General features: G+C 34.0%; 2 protein-coding genes across 2 annotated transcripts in view; one reads left to right on the top strand and one right to left on the bottom strand.

Moving 5' to 3' along the window:
- Positions 1 to 2771: 2771 nt before the first annotated feature.
- LOC119834414 (DNA replication complex GINS protein PSF1-like) lies at positions 2772 to 3929 on the bottom strand. Its single transcript, XM_038358771.1, has 3 exons — positions 3722 to 3929; positions 3550 to 3614; positions 2772 to 3378 (listed from the first exon to the last, which is right to left on the bottom strand). Exons 1-3 carry the CDS (start codon positions 3791 to 3793, stop codon positions 2928 to 2930), a joined length of 588 nt encoding a protein of 195 aa, XP_038214699.1. The 5' UTR covers positions 3794 to 3929; the 3' UTR covers positions 2772 to 2927.
- A 647-nt stretch (positions 3930 to 4576) lies between these two features.
- LOC119834712 (NF-kappa-B inhibitor cactus-like) overlaps positions 4577 to 17113 on the top strand; it is a 39200-nt gene continuing 26663 nt past the window's right edge. Inside the window, exons 1-5 of the mRNA XM_038359175.1 lie at positions 4577 to 5138; positions 7447 to 7772; positions 14174 to 14262; positions 15871 to 16074; positions 16970 to 17113. Coding sequence (XP_038215103.1) covers positions 4795 to 5138; positions 7447 to 7772; positions 14174 to 14262; positions 15871 to 16074; positions 16970 to 17053 — 1047 coding nt within the window. The 5' untranslated portion in view covers positions 4577 to 4794 and the 3' untranslated portion in view covers positions 17054 to 17113. The remainder of the gene's footprint in view (positions 5139 to 7446; positions 7773 to 14173; positions 14263 to 15870; positions 16075 to 16969) is intronic.

Genomic DNA, 17113 nt, shown 5'->3' with positions numbered 1-17113 from the left:
ACAGATTCGAAATTCAAATGTAATATTTTTTTATAATTAAGTGTAACAGTATTTATGGCCAGACTAAGTATATATCGAATATTTTTCTAACACAGTATCTCATATTTAACATATTAAGCAAAGCTGAATATATTGATCTGTTGCTACTTGTATTTAATTCTGGTAATTAAATCAATATTCAAGCTAAATTAAAGATAAGCCTTATGAAAACCCTACAAAATACCTCGCATCAATAATTGACTACGACTAATTCAAGTATGTTAAATTTTTAAAGTGTACGCTTAAGCTAATATACAAAACAATAGCAATCTTAAAACTCAAACAACATATTTAATTAATAAAAACAACTACATAGCAAAATATTATAAGCGGTTTTAATGTGGCGCAGTTATACTACTGACGGTTTTCCCGAGCAGGAAAACCCGGATGTGGCATATGTAAATAATTTTCGCAACGCAATTTCACAATGCAAACATCTGGACATTTGTTTTCGTATTTGTAAAATGGAAGATTACGTTCTGTAGGCATTTTAATGGACGTGACGCGTGCGGGAATGGATGGCCTTTTCGTAATAAGTATTCCTTTTAGACAAAGTGCTGCAATTAAATACATGCCTATACATAACATATACATTAAATATATGCATAATTCCGAATGTATGTAGGAATGCATAGATGTACAAGGGTACATTGATGCGAGAAACTTATGTTGAAATCTGTATGCAATTTGGTACAGAGATAGATTATATAGTCTTGATTATATAAATAGGCTTCATTAAGCCGGGGACCATATCTATTTTAGTTAAATCCTACTAATATGCTACTATCCTACTAATATTATAAATGCGAAATTTTGTAAGGATGTGTGCACACACATTCCTCTTTTTCACAGTTTTTGCGTGAAAGAGCAACAAACACACGTTTGTTTATGTTATTCCTACGGGATACGGACTCACGCGGGTGAAACCGCAGGGCGCAGCTGGTGATCCATATTATCATTTTAAAACCAGTCCTGTTTTTATTCGCATGTCTCCCTTCTATTCTTTTCTAGCAACTTTATTTATTTACATCGATGATTCCTAATTCTTAAAAAGCTACTGGTACTGGTACATATTATATAGGCAATGTTTGAAATCGAAACAGCAGTTCTTGAAGTTAGCGGGTTCAAAGAAGCAAACAAACTCCTCAGCTTTATGGAAGCATAAACTAACTACACTTGGAACCAGTTATTACCTACTCTGTTAGTCGAAGCAATTTCTCATGTTTCTGCCAACTCAGAATTCTGAAACGTCAGGATAAAAAATATAACATAACACATTTAAAATGCACTTAAAAGTGTCTGAAAGGTATCTGCTATTATAAATTCAAAACGTTGAGTCCTTAATGCTGTTTGTGCTATAAATGACGATCTTTTTTCAATGTATTCCTTTATCAATAACGGAATTCAAACCTAACAAAGAGAAAACTAAACTACCAATAAAAAACTTTTAGGTCTCAGACTAAAATATTCCACATATAGTTCGGTTACAAATGAACTGTAATAAATTTTCGATCTCAAATTACACAGGTCATTGACATGAGTAGGTACCCCAAAAATACCCAAACAAACACTTCGTTACAAGAGAAATGATACTAACACGTTTTTCCCGCTCGCGCCACAACATTCGTCGGTTTTTACGCATTGTAAAAATATTTGTTTATTCCTCAACAAGATCTGCATTCGTTCATTTCTGCCAAGGATTGGCCTGATGCCTCATGGGTTTTGATGCAAGAATCCAGCGGATGAATTAATCACCACGACGTTAGTCATATTTTACCAACGATTATGTTTACCGTGTTACCTTACTCGGCACTATGATTGTTTATATACGGGTCAATATATTACCTATTCAATCAAGGCCATTACAGAAAAATGTCTAATTTATTCTATAAAGACATCTAGAGAAAACATATTGGCAGGCAACTATATGAGTATGGGCATGTACAATAGATGAACTCTCTCCAATTGAAAAAGATGAGCTCTCTCCAATTATTATTCGCGAAATATTGTTAGTTTTTATATTGACGTGTGATGAAAGTAAAAAATGAAGCTTTCACTATAAAATTAAGTTTCGTCGTATGTATTTACACGTTTAAGTTTCATATTCATGTGGTATAAGTTTAAACACTCATTTGCGTGCAATTATTTGTCATCATCATCATCATCAGAGCATATATGTTCCCACTGCTGAGACACAGACCTCCTATGAGGGTTCAGGCCATAATCCACCACGCTGACCAAATGCGGGTTGGCAGATGTCACATGTCGTCCAACTTTTTTAATTCTTGGACATGCCGGTTTCCTCACGATGTTTTCCTTCACTGTTTCGAGCAGTAATGATATTATCCACATGTGCAAATAAATTGAAAAATTAATTTATTTCCTGCACACTCATATGGTCTCGAACCCTGACTTATGAATTGTAAGTCCAAGGTCCTCACCACTGAGCCACCACTACCATTATATGTACAATGAACTAATGTTTGCGCTCATGATGAAGATGATACATTTGCAAATGTCATTTTTAAACTGGATTCTGCATTTTGTGTATTGGTGCAAATGCGAGTTTCAGATGCTGGCTGCATAAGCTTTGGTATTACAGCAGACATTGCAAATTTCCACGGAAGTTCGCAATTCCTTGAATGTTTTTAACAATGTCTATACTATATGTTAATTACATAATAACAATAAGTTTATTAAATAACAACGATAATTTAAATTTTTTATAAAAATATATTTAATAAGATTTAATTATGCTTATTATTACAAATTTTACACTTCATAATAATCTTCATCGATCTTTCCAAAATAAAACTCTCACGCTCAATAATATTATTTACCAAAACCATCATTTCTATTACTACTATAATCACAGAATATATTTAGAATTAAGTTATTTGTTTCAAAATTCCTTGCCTAATAAGAGTTTGACATTCAGATGTAGGTAAGAAGTGTCTGCTATTCTTTTTCAACAATATAACATCACCATCTTCTAATTCCAATTTACCATAATCGGCTACACAGAGTACCTCTATAAAAAGAGATTTTGGAGGCCGTAAGTTTTCTGTTAGATCTATACCGCTGTAGCCTATTTCTTGTCCCAAAGACCTCATATAAGAAGCTAAATTTGTTGAATATTTAGAAAACCACTCATATTCACTATCTGATAATAGTTCTCTGATGTCTGGTGGCAGGACAGAACCAAATTCCCACCTCAATGTTTTAATCTTGTCCATCCGGTCATACAGATAGGCTAGCAAGCATCTTTTATTGCGCTCTAGTGCTGAATGCCTTACTTGAACAGTTGTCCATAGAGATTTATTTTCTGTTGTTGCATTGCTGAAATTAGGGTGAAGGAATTAATAAGAAACAAGGTCAGGAGATTAGCCACAATTAAGGTTATAGAAAAATATCTCAGTTTATCCAAATAATTGAGGAGTACCCACCATGAAAATTTTACTTAATGTTTAAATAATTTTATTAAGACTCCACATAATGATAGATACTTACGCATCATTCATGTTCAGTTTGAATAAAACATGCATTTCTTCTATGATCTGCCGTATTTTTTCGTCCTGTAAATGAAAAACAAAAGATCGGAATGAATTTTTATTATTTAACATAAATATTTATTTTGAGATCTTTACTAATAAATAAATGTTCAAAATAACAAGTCTCTTACATTGTACTGGTCTAGTGTCTCTCGATTTCTTTCAGATTCTTTCAGCAGTTCTATTACTTTTTCACCAAACATTTTATATTAAATTATTATTTATAGGCTCTTTAAAGACAATGAAAGTTTAAATATAAAAAATATATGTTTTTAAACATGAAATTCGTTTGTTTTTCAAGTAAATATTTTTAAAAGTTCAAAAAAAATAAACTTTGTTAACAAACAATTGACAGACGTCAAAATTTTAAACTAAATGTTGACCTCTGTCAAAATTCCGGTGATGCCATTTTGTTGCTGTATGAATAAATACTCTGTGCTATACGTATTAGAGCCTTTGCCTGCTTGCAAAAGACATACTACATTTTCTTTCTACATTCAATCCAAAGATTCAATCATGCAAAATTTACAAAAATGATAATTACTATTACCTATCTGCTAAAAAAGACTCTCTATAAGATCTCCGTATAAGATCAAGAGCTATAAATTATATGATTCCCAAATCCCTTTTAGTACCGATACTTAATATTAGAATTTGATAACCACAAAAGAATTATATACATACCATAAAATAAAACTTCCATGACTCATGTCTGTCTATTAAAAACTGTTTATTTGTACGTTATCTACAATGATTTTAATAAGCTTTTTCAATGCACTTAATAAATAAGTGAACGTATATAGTCTTTGCAATATGCAATCTTGATAAATCGATTTAGTACGTGTATCCGATTAATGGGAAAATTCCTTCTACGCAACATTGTTGATTTGTATGATAAATATAGCGTTTAAAGATGAACTTTATGTGGTTCCAATAAAAGTTAATTTGGTGTATCGTCTTCTCAGGCGTTAGCAAAGTTTTGCAATCATTCATTCATTTCATTTCTCCCGTGTACAACTCTGCTTCGTATTCACTAAACTAATTTTCTTGCATTGCATTTGCGAGTGGTTAGTGCGATGGTTGTATTTATGTTGACGTAAATAAATTCATAATTATAAACATGCTAGTGTGTCGGTGCTAATACTAAGTGATATACGGATTTTGATTTCTTTCGTGATTTATTAGAATTAAAGTGTTATTCAAAATGAGTGCCAAGAAAGTTTTCGATACAAAGATTCACGAGGATGAAAACACAGATTCGGGTTTTCTGTCCGGGCCTCTGAGTGAACAGCTGGTGTCTGAAGAATTTGACCCAGTAGAGGAGCCCAAAAATGAAGCACCAAAGGAGAGTAGTGACAAAAATGTGATCAGTGATACAGTGGACTTAGATAGTGGTTTAGATTTATGTTTATCGGAGCGTCTTTCAAGTGTGAATTTAAGCGATTCTACGCCAGTAGCCCAGCCGCCTCTAATTATAATTGGAAACGAGAAGCCACAAGACATCCCACCCCTCGCCATATTATTTCAACAGGATGATGACGGAGACACGTAAGTTCCACATATCTTTATCTGGTACAAGTAATGCTAACATCTGGAATATAGTATACTGGTTGCTATGTTACACAAGACTTGGAAGATTTTGTTTTTGTAGTTTGATGACCTTGGACGCTATAATCATAGTACCTATCATATTAAAATTGTTTAACTTTTAGAAACTAATTTAACATTCTTTATTGCAAATATAATGTTTTTATGTTTGAAGGGATACTTTAAACACTAGAAATACTTGTAAGTGTGTGAAGAGCCATAAAGCACTGCCTTAGCAAGAGTTAACAACTTCCAATGCCAACCTTATCACCATAAACTTATTATCAACAAATTGTGTAGATTTGTATCTTTTCATGGTAGGAATTTGTCTTGTTAGCAATAAAATAACATTACTTAAGTAATATATTGCAACTATATCTTCAAGATAACAGAGCTATGAAGATAAATAATATCCATACTAACAAAATTAATTATATTATTTTTGGTTAAATCGAAATTGCTTAAATGTGTCTGGGAATCATTCTGAACCTGCATTGTTTCCTGCTCTTTGTGTATATTATCAAAATACAACTGTTTAAATTGTTATTTTATGCACTGATCAATATGTTGCATATATATGGCATTTGTAGGTTCAATAAATTATTAAATGCATTACAGTGTATGGTACTGGATAAATTTATAGCTAAGCCTCTTTAGCCATTATGAGAGACAAAAAATATTGTCTAACATACACAAAAAAAAAAACAAACGAAAGAACATAGCACCTGTTCCTTTTAATTTTTGGAAGTCTGTTAAAACAAAGTAACATCCAAGCATATCCATGAATGTTCTGCTTACTAATAGTAAATATAACACAAATACATATATATATATATATATATATATATATATATGTATGTGTTATTTATATATATATATATGTTATAAAAAATACTAGATATTTTTTATGTCAAACACTAAACGCTAATTATTAATTTATTTACTTAAACAATTTGAATTAAAATCTTAAAATGTTTACAAAGCATATATAGTTTACTATTATTGGGAGAAAATGAATAAATTTTGATATAACACACATACAGAATTGTCGTAATACAGTCAGAATGTACTATTATTTTTAACATTTTTTTTAATGTCCTGTATGCTTAGCATTACCATCACTAGACTGTCACTTTATTCTCACATGAACAGGAACAAATAGCGTTTATTACAACCATAAAGAAGTTGCTAGATAGAGATAACTGTCATAGGCTTTTGATTGGTTAAATTTAAATGATAAATTAGTTACTTTAAATAATGATTACTACCATAAAGTTTTGTTTTGCTTAAATCATTGGCATTGTTGCAATGAATGCTTTTTATAAATTTATATTCTTTATTATAAAGTAAATAGATAATAAACTACTGATAGTTCTTTTATCATACTTTCTTTGTTCCTAATGCTTTATAGAAGAAACGTAATTGAATATATTATGTTAATTTATACATTATGTTTATGGTTGCATTTAGCAGTGATTTTATTACTATTGTTAAAGGCCTTACTTATTTATGTTTAGTTTCCTAGTTTTTTTTTTAATGATACAGAGATTCATTAACTCTATTGTAGTGGATCTACATAACTACTCTCTGGACATGTTAACTTTAATTCTAAATCTTATTAAATTTAAAAGTTCTTCCAATTTATGTACAACAAATACTATGTGTTCATTATAACATTCTTAACACAAATCATTATTTCCCACCTCAAGGCTATTAGGCTAATTACAGTTTAATTTACACAAACATAACTATGTTAATATCACTATAACATATACACATAACATTGGGTTTTTTTACCTGCTCTTGGTTCCCTGTAAAGCCAATGAGCCAATAATGTGGAAAACCCAACATCATGCTACAATCTTTTATGATTTTACAAACATTAGGTGTATATCAGTTGGTATAATATATATGGTGTGCCTCAGTTTCGGAGCATCTATTTGAGATAGAAAATCTAACAGATGAAGATATTTTCCCGTCACACACCTCACAATATAATTTATAGCTAACTTTTATATTAATTCCAATTTAAACTCTAATAATTTTATATATTCATACATTGCACTAACCTAAATATTACAATTGTAATGTTTCACTCTTAATATTGTATAGAATTGAAATATTAGGCGCTTTTAATAATTGAAGCATGTCATACCATTAGCAGCATGCTGTTATAAATCGCATAGCTCTCCTAAAAAATTAATCTCTCCCTTTTGAGTAACGTTAGCAAGGCATAACACATGTCTTAAACCAATTCTCATAATTGCAGACAACTCCACATTGCTGCAGTCCATGGCTGTGAGAAATCAGTGGGCACACTCATCAGGGTGTGTCCAGACAAAGCGTGGCTCGACATCCCCAACGACTATGGTCACACGGCCCTGCATCTAGCAGTGCTAGCTGGTCATGCGGTTGTTACGAGGATGCTCGTACGAGCTGGCGCCGCACTGGGCATTAGAGACCACACGGGCAGCACGCCGTTCCACTTAGCAGTAGAGAGAAATAACCCGGACTGCCTCCAAGCATTACTCGGCCGCAGTTCAGAAATCCCACCTAGAAAATTATCCACAATATTGGACCAGAAGAATTACAGAGGTGAGTGCTTAATCATTTTATTAAAAGCTAAATGATTGAGCATATTCCTGGAAGAACTGATCAGGAAATACCGTGAACATTTGTCGTTATACCTCACTACCTTGTAGAAAAGTTCATCTGATTCATTGTAATTACCCACAGCTGTATTCCAGGATGTTTTCCTTCATTTTGTGATTGTATTTTGTCTAATTGCGGTTTATTAATATTCGAAGTAATACGCTTAGTACAGCTAAACTTATAGCTGTAATTCAGTACGTTTGACTCATGCACTGAATCTATTCTCAGAAGCTAACGTTGAATTCGTTACTGTATGATCCATCACAGTGTCTAATTTTACAGAAACTTTTCTAAATAGGTCGCTATAAGAATCCATAAATATAAAATATAGTTAAAAAGTTAAGTATATATTTTTATAACATTCTTTAGATTACTACGCAACAAAACGTTAATAAAGCATGAAATAATTTTATTTTGCAAAAAATAGTAATGATATCACCCGTATCAAAGCACCATTGACCTCTGATGTGACGACGACAAGGGACGTAGCGACCGCCGCATGACTAGATATCGAATTTCTGAACATTATGACAATTTATTCACTCTTCATTACGTAAATCGAAATCAATCTATCTTGGGGAATTTTTAAGCATTTAAAGTGCAACTGTATTATTATCTTCGACATTGTTTAAAAAGTATTTGTCTGACCATTTTACCATTTAATTTCATACCTATTAGGTACAAACTACGAATTCTTGGCATTTATTGATCGTGATCTTAGGACATAAATCGGCCATTGAAGGCTTACGCGCTCGTGACAGCATAGGGCGATTAAGGAAAAAACATCTCAGCGTGATGACATTTGCAATAGAAATTAAACGGATATTAGCCTGCCGGATATCGAGCTGTTTACCTTCATAACTATTGTCAAGAAATTGCCTAGGTTACAGGCACGCGAACGCACACGTCATTAGAGAAAAAAAAACAGTTTCACTAGGATGTGTCGAGTAGCAAACCTGTTCAGATAACACAGACATTGTTTACGTGATCAGACGCTAAGGTGTCAGTCAAGGTCTTCATTACGATCAATGGAATCCGAATCCTCCGAGAGTCACGCGCGGAGGGCGTTCGCTTAGTTCTTAGAAATCACTAGAAGCTTTTTCAGCTTTACTTTTACTTGAAGTGTAATCGTTGCGCACATAGTACACGTTATAATAGATTGTACAATTATGACGTAGATGTGAATCGTGAGGCTACGTACCGATACATATATAATAGAACACATAAATACTTCCCATACTTTATATTATAATATGAACGCGTATATCTTCCGTGAATAAAATGATTTAGGACAAACAAATTCATCTCAAATAAAGTAATTTATTTCCTGCTAATTCAAATAAACAAGGTTTTACCCGGTCTTCGGAAAGCATTATAAAGGTATTAGTTTTTGAAATAAACCAACAGTTCGGTACGTGCGGTTTTTCCCGATGTTATACAATGCTTTGTCCTCGCCTTGGAAGTTTCAGTCGCTGTTTACATAAGGTTTTACCCATCGCCCTGGCCTCGTTAGAGGAGTGTTCATAAAATATCAACACTTTTGTTTTAATATCGTTCACGTTAACGATAATAGTACGGATGAATAAAACAAAATTAACATCGGGTTTCCCCAAAGATTCGGCGTTAATAATACTGATGTAAATTACGGTATATTAGTGGCAGCGCAACATGATGGGTATTCCCAGTGTGGTCGCGTAACGAGCGAACCGGCCCGCGGTGAAAGCGTACCACTCTCCGGCCGAACTCTTCGGGGTATCCCACGCTGGCCGTGCTAATTGCAACGTTACGTGGCTACATGTGTGCATGTCGAGGTTTTCCCATCTCATATAATTTCAATGATAAATAAACGAACATTGACACGTGTATCAATTATGTGTGTCACCTTTTGTGGCTCGGCGCGACGCTACATGCAATAACATTAAAATTTGCTTTGCTAATCACTATTCACGAAGCGGTTTCCTCGCTCGACGATCAATTTATTCATACTACAACTATGCTCTGATATGATGAATTACACGATAATATCGCAGGGGACATTAACATTATGTAAATGAATTTCATACACTTACATATAACTCATATACTCATGTACATGCTGTGACCTTATTACAAAAAACATCGTCCCGTTTATGTTGGTCACGATTCGCGAATTCGCAACCCAACCCACAAAAATATAATTCAAAGAACCGTTAACGGAAAACACAGCTATAGAAAAGGCATGAAAGGAAAACCACAGGTTGGACTAACGACTATAATGGCTGTTAGAAGTAACAAAGCCTCTGATATACATCTGGGTAATTCCCAGGTGAAAGTAAGCCCGAAGGCATCCGACGCGCGGAATTCCCAAGTCTTATCTGATGACGATAATATAAACGCGTTGTTTGTTTTGCATTATCTGTGTAGTATAGTTTGCAACACAAAACGTAATCGCAACCACTTCACAGTTTCATAGAAATACGTTAATAGTAAAGTGTTAAAACATGTATAATACACCTACTCCATGTTTAACGCTGTATGTCCCTATGGCCTACGCCTATTTTGATGCGGATTTTTTCAATTCATACGAGTGATTCCAGAGGAAGCTTTTAATGTAGATAATATGCATGATAGCACTCGTTCGCTGCCGGGGCGGGTCGCTAGTTTAATATTAAAATATGATCGTTTTTTTTTTTTTTTTTTTTTTTTTTTTTTTTTTTTTTTTTTTTTTTTTTTTTTATGTCATAGCGGGCAACTGAGCTTGTGATTCGCCTGATGGTAAGCGATCACCACCGCCCATGAACATTCGCAAAGGTTGGGCCTCTGCGAATGCGCTGCCCGCTTTAATGGGGTAAGGGAAAAGGAATGGATTAACGACTGGAAAGAAGGAATGGACTGGGGCGGGTGAGGAAAAGGAAACGGGCCTCCGGCTCCCCCACTCACCGTACGAAACACAGTGGCATGCCACTATTTCACGCCGGTTTTCTGTGGGGGTGTGGTACTTCCCCGGTGCGAGCTGGCCCAATTCGTGCCGAAGCGTGCTCGACTACCACAATAAAAGTGGTCAAAGACATTAGGTAAACCGATGACCGCACCGGTTTTTTCGAAAAACAAATCAAATCCGGTTTCCACTAAATAAAATGCTCCGGGAAATTATGATGTTAGTTATTCCTTGTTTATATTTTAAAGGTTTGTAATATTTGTACTTTGATGAAAATTACACATTTCAGCAATTCTTATCTTTTAGTAGTAGTAGTGACTAAACATTTCATTTGTTATCTATAATTAAGTATCTAGAAACGTATTATAATACATTTATTGCTATACCACATTTCAGAGCATTTGTCTGACTGACTTAACAATTTTAAAGCGTTTTTTAATTAAGGATTTACTCAAATTGAGATGATTCTAATACAATGATGAAATTGTTTGACATATGATGCTAAATGAACCGCAATTTATCTGTAATCTTAATGAATAAATGTTCAGAAAATTCTAAAAGATACGGAGTGATGAATTACTGGCGTAGTTATTTGTTGGATAACAAATTATTTATGGCTCGTCACTCACTGAATACCGTTATCGTATCTGAGTATTAATGGCTTTCTAAAGTATAGAAAGTGCTGGAGCCACGTGAAGCCAAGCTGTCTGTGATGATTAGAAAATAAGATCATAAAATTACGGTTACGTGCTTGAAGGTTTATATTCCCTTCGTGGCTTTTAATTCATTTGCGTATGGCACAGTTGAGATCGCTTAAATTGTTATCAGCTGGTATGCTTTAATAATATCTACTGGGTTTTCCGGTTTTTACAATATGAATAGAACGGAGTATTTCTGATAAATTTAAGCAGAACAGTGATTTGTAGAATTTGAGAACACGATCGAATTTGCACAATTGTTTCTTATTGACAAGCTTTTATTAGCTTCAACAGTATGTTTGGATGTTCGGATGCAAGGACTCCATTATTCTCGATTTTGAATCGCTTTAACAAATTGAATACCAACTTTGGTGGATTGGTGTCAATAAAATAATTTCATAAGTTTACTTTATTATCCCGATTAGGATCATAAACTGGATTAAAGTAGACTGTAAACAGGATTAAATAATTTCTCTACGTATACTCTGTATAAGAGTAAGTGATACAAATCAATTGATTCTATGATTAAAACGTTTTTTTTTAATTTATATATAGTTTTCATTAAAGTTTTATGGAATATTCGAGACGAAACTTTTGCATATTATTCACCCGTCTCCCAAGACGCGGAAACAGTGAAAACATCGTCGACCATATATGGCGAGGGCAACAGCGCGCGCGCCGATCGCCACATTGTTGGGAAAACCCCACCGGCCCCCCCGCGCGCCCCCGCGCTCGCCTCGCCGCTCGCGCTCGATCTACGCACCTACTTTATACTGTGCCATGTTTATAACTCTGTGACACAAGCAAGTCCACCGCAATCCGTGAATATTTAATGAGTAATTTTTAAATCGCCGTCAAAACAATTCGCAATTGTCTCATTTGATATAAAAAAAACTCATACTTTTCTTCACGATACATTTACATAAAGTCGGTTGGATTCTTAAAAAGTCTTATTGTGTCATTGACATGCAAATATACGGAGACAATATTGCCTCTGACGCAGCTACTGTACATATAATAGTCTCGTCAAACAAGTTATCATGTGAACTGAGAATTCTTGAATGTAGTAGATCGATACAGATAATTAAATAGCTCACCTAAAATACAAATATATACTAAAAAATAGTCCCAAAAAATGATTGGATATTTGAAAGGTTCATTAGAATAGCCAAAAAATTTTTATTATTCAGAGGTAAATGTAAAAATGTAAAAAAAAAGCCTCTCACTAGTAGAGGCTGCACACAATTCGTGACCGTACAACGATTAGTCAATTTTCCGAGAAAACGATAAGAATTTCTAGGAAGCGCGAACATCATCGATGTGGACGCATAAATTGAGGTAAAACAAGTAGTAGGTATCGGTGTGACTATCTAATGATTTGCATCAGCTCATCTAGCAAACATAATTGACCGTGTGATGTTTTAATATATTAATGTCTCGTCCACGTTGACGTCAGTTTCCTCAAGGCTATTGAAATATTTCTCAAACTAAACATTTGGCTGGACGTAGATAATAGATCGTACTTCGTAGCTACGTTTCGATATAAAAAGCACACGACCGGGCGATTTATTTTTGGTAAAGTCGAAAATACTGCTGGAATTAGGCCAACGTCTCTAATAGATGCTGAATATGCGTGCTTAGAATTTCTTACTATGATTTTATTTTGGCTTTCGACTTACATAGCCATACCAATTTCATACATGCATTACATAATTGGTTGATTAATGGTTTCTGTGTACTCTTTGGCCATTTCATTATATTAAGAGAAGCTATTTATTGAAAAAAATATTACAACAAAAACTGGAATTTACATTTGTTTAAGCGTCGTATTAATGGGGTCGCACAGGGGACTTGTAAAGGCCCTAAAATCTAATTAAATCGCCTGTCAGTGATTTTTTCTAATAATATTAAATAATTATCGCTAATTAGCTTTACCCTTTGTTGAATTACATAAATTATAAAAAGGTTTGTGGATACAAGGCAGAATACGAGCGGATGCCGATTAATGTAATGCAATAATCAATATATTATGAGGTATTATGTCATCGACTAAGCTCCGTTTGTTACGTGGTGTTTTTGAAAGGCGAAAGGTCAGCTTCGCGGTTCGATTTATTTTTAATGATCTATTAAACGATTTTTTTTTAATTTCCATTACCTTATCTAAATCTTCATCAGTTAGCAAAATATAGGCTAGGTATGAATTAACCATTATTTTATATTATTCAAATAAGTATTATTTTGTCTTGTTAATAAAGCCATTTTTTTTTTAAGAAAAGATTTATAATAGAAATTAAAATGTACCCATGAAATGTAATGTGTGTAATATGTACATATATGATCACATCAGTGATAATCATACAATATTATAGCGATATCTTTATTATATGGTATAAAACCGTGATTATATAACTTTCTGTTTATACGATTACATAACACAACAATCAGTTATTTCATTACACAATTCGTTTCACTGCCTCTTCACCTTTGAATTTGAAAATTTTCATAATATTATAATTTCATATGAACAACGTCACGTTAACCATAGAGGCGTAACCAAGCAGTAACAGATACACGGACATAAAAGCACCTTGACGTTGCCCATTTCCTATTTATCTATCACTTTACATATTCATTATCTTACGCAATCAATGTGTACTGTAACTGTCTATTTATTCTGCTTTTTTCTAATTTTGTTATAAGTATTAATAAAATTGTTTTCGTTGTTCCAGGCCAGACTTGCGTGCACTTGGCAGCTTCCGCTGGTCACGTGAAGTTAATACAAATGCTAGTCTACTACGGCGCTGATATTAACGCTATGGTTAGTATAATTAGACTATTTTTGTTTTCAAATTATAACAACCAGAAGCAGAAAAAGACTTCGATACGATATCACCATTATATCTTCACACTCTGCGTCGTATAGTCATTGTTAGGCTAGAGTCTAGGTTTTGGCCAAATGATAAAAATTTTATCCATTTATGTTATGTGATTTCACTAACTCATTTTTTTTTTTTTGAAAACCAACTATATCCGTCCTCCGTAGTTTTAAAAGAACAATCGAATAGGCCTTCCAAAATTTAAATGCGTCATAAACAAATCTCATATTTCTGAAATTTCTGGAAGTCTATCTAACGATGCATTGTCGTTGATTTATGGAATAACCCTTAAGCATTTACGCATTCGTCATAGTGTGTATATTTTCCTTGAACGTTTGCGCATTATAAATCAAAAACAAAACGAAATATATGTACAGGGAAAGAGACAGTGATTAAGCGATGTGCGTTATGCAATTTGGGTGGCATACTGATAAATAGCTCCGAGCATTTAAATGATAAAATAAATAGCTTTATGCCACTAATAAACAATAGTATGTATAAAAGTTTAATAGATTAAGTGATAGATTGGTGTTGATCAGCTAAAACTGATTGTTTTCCCAACATAATTGGAATATAGAGCATTCACAACATACTTTAAAAACATTACAATTTGTTTGATTTATACCTGATGTTGGTGTAACTAGTCGAAATTTCAATAGAAAGTGTCTACCTCATGACCACGAATCATATAAATAAAAAACGTATAGCGTTTGAAAACAGCTTTCAAAACGGAACCGAGTATAAATCGGTTAAAGTAAGGCGTCAAAGGTGGAATGCTGAAAGTCACGTTGATCGGCCGCTTTGGGAAACCCGCAAATAATCAACAGATAAACGATAACCGGGTTTTCACTAAACCCTCGACGCAATCGCCTTGTGAATATCTTGCGTCCTGCATGTGTGCTTAATCATTGATTACCTACATAATCGGTCACAAGGTGCATGACCGCTTTCATACATCAATACGTATTGACCCCTTGATATATACTTATTGAATTATCGGGATGTATAACACAAATACAAGCTCTGCTATATAAGCGGAAAAACATATATATATATTATACGATTTTAAATATAATTTGCAGCCAACCGGTTAGAGACGCTTGACGAAATTCTATAGTATTTAGTTTATTTAGACAAGTGCTTGATATTATAACGGAATTACTGAATCCGCAATTGAGATAACTCGAGAGTATGAACAGAATATTTAATCTTGCGTGCCCCATTTAGATAAGTTTCTTTAATGTTGATTTTTGTAAGTGCCTTGTTTCTGATAATTGTTATCTCTTCGGTACGCAATGTTATAACAGTTTTCGTTTCATCAACGCTAAGCACTGCGTTGAACTGTAAACGCTTAGTATAATTTCGTTACTAGTCAGCGCCATCATTAGCCGTGCTCATGAACGAGTGCGAGCAATTTGAAAACCACTGATCAATATAAGAATAAATCACGTTTCGTCTCGATTTTCTGTAGACAAAGCTCTGTAAGACTGCGTCGCTCTGTTCATTTATCCTGTACACATGAATCTCTAAAAGGCCATATCGTCCAACAGGAAGGGCTAGCGGGCTGGACGCCGCTGCACATCGCGGCGCAGCGCGGCGACGCGCCGCTAGTGAAGCACCTGCTGGAGCGGTGTCCCGGCGTGTCGCGGGACGCGCGCGACTACGCGGGCCGCACCGCGCGCCGCGTCGCGCGCCGCGCCGCCGCCGACCTGCTGCGCCGCGACGCAGACGACGACAGTGACAGCGAGGATGACGTGAGTTCATTTTCTTTTTTTTTTCTTTTCTTTTGTGCCAATGTGTTTGAATTATGTGCCAGTGTTGGGTTAAAGAAAACACTTTTTCATTATGCGCTTTTTTTGTGAGCTGCCAGATTTTTCATTTAGGTTGATTGATTCTTTAAAGAAATTCTAATGATAACATTTTGATCGCTATAAATTTTTGCCGAATGCAAGCGAAACTTATTTAAAAATGCCAGCGTACTCTATAAAAATTATCAATGCGAGTTTATAGGCTTATAGCCATAAAAGCCTAAAAGAGACTGTAAACCAATAATGTTAGTTCATACTTATGAATAATTTGACCGCTATCTCTGCGATGCCAATTTTTTTTTCAACGCATTTATAATGTTTATCTTTTATGGTAAACGACATATGTCATAATGACATGGGTCATAACCCATGTACAAAATATCTCCTGATTATAATTTAATATAAATAGGGAAAACGACATAATAAAATGTTTATCAGAAGAAAAATGCGAGTAGGCATAATTTGAAATATTAGCATCGCAACGCCGGTTTCTCAAGGCTTTGAACGTGTTTTGTATTCAATACATTCACAATGAATTCTAATAGGTTTCATTTTTTGTATTTAATATCAAAATGATTCAATAGCTCATTGCGTTTTCTTAGTTAGATTTAGTGAAAAATTTATTTCGTAGTAAACTCTAAACGTTATAAAGTGTGTTGATTTTTTTTTGGGACGATCCACATTAGATGTGTTGTACCCTGTTTAATAGAAAAAAAAAACGGATAGATTTTTATATTTTTATTTATAGATATTTAATATAGATCTAATCTTGATATTTATACATTAATAAACAAAATGTAGTGTGAAAATGTTGTATAATTAAAGTGAATGTCTCTTTCAGATGTACGACAGCGACGGTGATGTCGAGAGCTTTTTCATATCAAACTTCTGTCAGAGCCAGATGAGCCCGATCAACGTGGCCTGAACAAACAGACAAGCACGCGAACAACAGTACTACGTGGCATTCATAAACGTTTAGCGATAC

Source organism: Zerene cesonia, chromosome 19 (assembly GCF_012273895.1).
Source record: "Zerene cesonia ecotype Mississippi chromosome 19, Zerene_cesonia_1.1, whole genome shotgun sequence".
Taxonomy (NCBI): domain Eukaryota; kingdom Metazoa; phylum Arthropoda; class Insecta; order Lepidoptera; family Pieridae; genus Zerene; species Zerene cesonia.
Note: the sequence above shows the minus strand (reverse complement) of the source record. Positions and strands in the feature narration are given on the sequence as shown.

Bases quoted from the DNA above. Each gene is read 5' to 3' on its own strand.
- LOC119834414 (XM_038358771.1), bottom strand. From the start codon at position 3,793: ATGTTTGGTGAAAAAGTAATAGAACTGCTGAAAGAATCTGAAAGAAAT. The intron at 3,615-3,721 runs GTAAGAGACTTG...TTTCATTTACAG, and splicing joins AGACACTAGACCAGTACAAT to GACGAAAAAATACGGCAGAT. The intron at 3,379-3,549 runs GTAAGTATCTAT...CCCTAATTTCAG, and splicing joins AAACTGAACATGAATGATGC to CAATGCAACAACAGAAAATA.